The sequence below is a fragment of the Hyposmocoma kahamanoa genome, unplaced genomic scaffold (assembly GCF_003589595.1).
Source record: "Hyposmocoma kahamanoa isolate Upper Pololo Valley unplaced genomic scaffold, ASM358959v1 99702, whole genome shotgun sequence".
NCBI lineage: Eukaryota > Metazoa > Arthropoda > Insecta > Lepidoptera > Cosmopterigidae > Hyposmocoma > Hyposmocoma kahamanoa.
Genome location: NW_020656001.1, coordinates 1,919,093 through 1,923,082, shown reverse-complemented (window position 1 = coordinate 1,923,082; position 3,990 = coordinate 1,919,093). Strand labels below are relative to the sequence as shown.

The following is a 3,990-nucleotide window of genomic DNA, read 5'->3' as shown; positions in this document are numbered from 1 at the left end:
GGTGGTCATGGCGGAGGAGGACACGACTTCGGAGGTGGTCATGGCGGCGGCGGCGGAGGCAGTTACGACTTAGGTGGCGGCCACGGCAGTGGTGGTCATGGAGGCGGCTTCGGAGGTGGATTTGGAGGTGGCTTCGGAGGCGGTCATGATGATCACCACGGCGGTGGCGGTGGAGGCCATGGAGGTGGTTTTGGCGGCGGCCATGGAGGTGGTTTTGGCGGCGGTCATGGAGGAGGTTTTGGCGGCGGTCATGGAGGTGGTTTTAGCGGTGGCCATGGAGGTGGTTTTGGCGGTGGCCATGGAGGTGGTTTTGGCGGTGGCCACGGAGATTTAGGAGGTGGTCATGGAGGTGGATTTGACAGTGGCCACGGAGGTGGCCACGATATCGGTGGAGGATTTGGAGGAGGTTTCGGAGGTGGCCACGACGACCATCACAGCGGTGGTGGCGGTGGATTCGGCGGAGGCCATGGAGACATTGGAGGTGGATTCTCATCTGGTGGACACGACAGCTACAGCGGCGGAGGCGGTGGATTTTCATCAGGCGGACATGACAGCTACAGCTCTGGTGGACTAAGCAGTTTTGGGGGTGGCCACGGAGGTGGAGATAGCTACAGTATTGGAGGACACGGCGGCGGCGGAGGCGGAGGAGGACATGACAGTTTCAGTTCTGGTGGACACGACAGCCATGGGTCGGGACTAAGCAGTTTTGGAGGAGGTCACGGAGGTGGAGATAGCTACAATATTGGAGGCCATGGCGGAGGTGGCGGAGGCCATGATAGCTATAGCTCTAGTGTCAGCAGCTACGACACACCAATCCATGGAAGTGACAGCTACAGCATAGGTGGCGGAGGTGGACATGGAGGAGGACACGGAGGCGGTTTCGGAGGTGGTTTCGGAGGTGGAGATGGCTACAGCGGTGGATTCGGCGGAGGACATAGCGGTAGTAGTCTTGGGGGCGGCCATGGAGGAGGTCACGGTGGTGGCCACGGAAGCAGTTTCAGCGTATCTGACTTCGGTGGTGGATTCGGAGGCGGACATGGCGGTGGTCACGGAGGCGGCGACAGTTACACTAATGCCATAGTCGCTGGCCACGGGGGAGGCCCCTACCACAGAAAGTAAACACTAACGTCACCCAGACGAAGTTAACTAAGTCAAAGTTCTCAGGTCTTCTAACAAAACTGCTTAGGATACCTAGTTTTATATAGAACAATTGTTTGTATAAAATCTGTTGTTGTAAATAGTCGTGTAGGTTTAAGTTATTGTTGAATTTTATATAAGTAAACTTATTTAATTGTTTTTTTGGGACTTTTTATTTTAAGCATTTCTTAGTAATATTTAAAAAATGTAAATCACAAAGTGCATATCATCATAGAAATATAAAAGGTAATAAAAGCGAGCATGTATAGTGCATACACTTTACTATAGTCATTAACAAAGTGTATAGTCAAGCCAATATATCACAGGATAAGTTTCTTAATTTCACTAATCCCGGGTCGTGATATACGCGCTGTTACCTTTGAAACCGAGATATCCGAGGAATAGATAATAATGATGACATGGTCACGCTCCCTCGTATAATTCCAATGGTAAATACAATTAACCAAAAAATTACACTTATTAATTGACTTAATTAATTGACGCATTAATTGACTTAGTTACATTACCACTCAGAGCTTCAAATCACAAAGATCTGAGTCACCTGAGACAAAGTAAACAAGTCCTATAATGTGACTGCAGTTTCACTAGCACTCATACCCTTCAAAATCGGGAGTAATGCTCACATATAGTAATACTTCCCTGGAGGAACTCTTTCACAAGAAAAGCTTCGCGTCACAGAAAAGGGCAATAATAATATTGCTGTGATCTTTTCGTGTTTATTTCTTGTTTTAATTGATTATAACTTGTGACTTGTTGACGTGCTTAGTCTTATAGAAACTTTAGTAGACCTTATTTATGTATTAGCAACACGAACGTATGTCCACAACTCATTTTTATCGTATTTGACTTGGGTGTTCTACATTGTAAACATAACAATTTTAAGTGTGTCAACACCAAAACAACTATCAAAAACTACATTTTTTTTGACATATACATACCTAAAAAAATTAAATTACATAGCAATAGACTCTGAGAAATACAATAGGAACTTAATTAATTATTTTCAATATCTTTTTAGTTAATTTTATTTTCATTCGTTGTATGTTTTATACATTCTTAAAGATGACAATAAGGAACATCAAAAGTTTTACAACGTTTTCGGGTACATACCAATTTGCCCTAGAATACTGCCGTAGTCTATCTTATTGTTCTAAATATTGTAAAGAAATAAGAGATCATGGTCAACACGACGCTCTTGAAGAGATCCAAGTTTAAAAAATGGTAATCTTTGATTATAAGGGCATCTTCGTGAAATGCCGGAACTAAAACAGGTCACGTGCAGAGTAAAAGCGCGCTGAATAGGCGCAACACTCCGTGATGCCACTTAATTAGGCTCTTTCTTAGAAGAACACAAGAACTTTATTACCCAGCTATTATCAAATTATCAAAATATACTCTCATTTCCGATTGTTATCGAAGTCATTGGCCGAAACAAACGCCAGCAGTTTAGGTAATATTTTAATAGATGCATATTATGCGTTTTCACCATTCCCCCACGTGGAAACCTACGTAGATAAGTTCCAAACTGCCCTATTATACCCTATTATGTAAAACTACACATATAATGACGTAAACACGTGGAAGCCGCCACTTTACGTCATATAGTTAGTAGTTAGATTGAGCTTTTATAGGGCAATTCGATTTATGTAACACACTTTCTTTGTTGTGGATATTTTAGTTCTACAAACCACATTAACAAAACAACATTAACATAAAATTACCCTACTTTATGTTGTTCAACATACTTATTTACTTTCTTTTTCATCGCAGATACTTATTAAAAGGTAACCAGGAAGTGGGATAGTATAGAATGACCTTAGTATGGTTCTAGGTTCTTTTCACTGAGAGCAACGTTCGTACGTAGTGCAAACTGAAATTAAAAATTGAATTTACTTTTTCGAAAAGTGACAACACTTAAGTATCTATATGTTATTTTATCGATAAAGGTATGCCACCTTTATTCAACTAAGAGTGATGCCACACGGATGCTGCCGGTGCGTTGTGTCGTCGTTGTAACGCTATGATTTTAACGCACCGAGTGCCACACGTACTTGCGGTGTTCAACGCAACACCGCTATCTTACGCTCCATAGCAAACTTCCCCACTTCGTCTCATGGGCTCCAAGGCTAAGCTTAAAATTAGCAGTTTTAAATTATCAGTTGTATGTGGATAGTGTCAATAGCAGGATTTTGTATGTTTGATATTCCGCTAAAAGTTAAGAGTGCCTTGTCAGTGGCTAGCCACCGAACAACTATTCAACTGCCTTTGCAATATTATGGCGAATCGAAGTCATGTCGATGGTAGTAGTGTATATTTAATATGCAGACTAAATTACTGATTGAACGTGATAAAAATTGAGATATGCATAATAATTTCCTTGGTAGTTTTAATAAAGCCACATCGATCATTCAACTCACACTATATTGAGCCTCAACTGCCATTGCAACTAGATTTTAGCAGAATATCAAATATTACCGTAGATGTAACAATGGAATTGCAATGACCCAAGATATCAAGTAAATTGGCAAAATTGGCTGGTCCCTTGACCAATCTGCATGCGTTCTGTCGCTGCGCGTGTTTTATGGCACGTAGTTCCAATGTATATGTAGCACCTCAAGTGTTACAACGCCGTCGCCGGTACAGCGTATCGTATGGCATCGCTCTAAGGGCAGTGAATCATGATATGAACGCGAAGGCTTGGGAAATGTAGTCTTTACGATTTCTCTGCTAGTGTCCAATCACTATATAACTATATAACTGCCTTCGTGGCCAAACGGTTACCATGCCGGACTGCCACGCAGAGGTCCCAGGTTCGATTCCCGGGCCGGGAGA

The 3,990-nt window shown here is 42.7% G+C and overlaps 1 protein-coding gene across 4 annotated transcripts in view; it reads left to right on the top strand.

The window, feature by feature from the left end:
• LOC113239199 (glycine-rich cell wall structural protein-like) overlaps positions 1 to 1,282 on the top strand; it is a 3,554-nt gene extending 2,272 nt beyond the window's left edge. For 3 of the 4 annotated variants that reach the window (XM_026476089.1, XM_026476087.1, XM_026476086.1), the window contains one exon: positions 35 to 1,282. In XM_026476089.1, coding sequence (XP_026331874.1) covers positions 35 to 1,119 — 1,085 coding nt within the window. In that variant the 3' untranslated portion in view covers positions 1,120 to 1,282. The remainder of the gene's footprint in view (positions 1 to 34) is intronic. The other variant, XM_026476088.1, reaches the window with a different exon arrangement.
• The last annotated feature ends 2,708 nt before the right edge of the window (positions 1,283 to 3,990 follow it).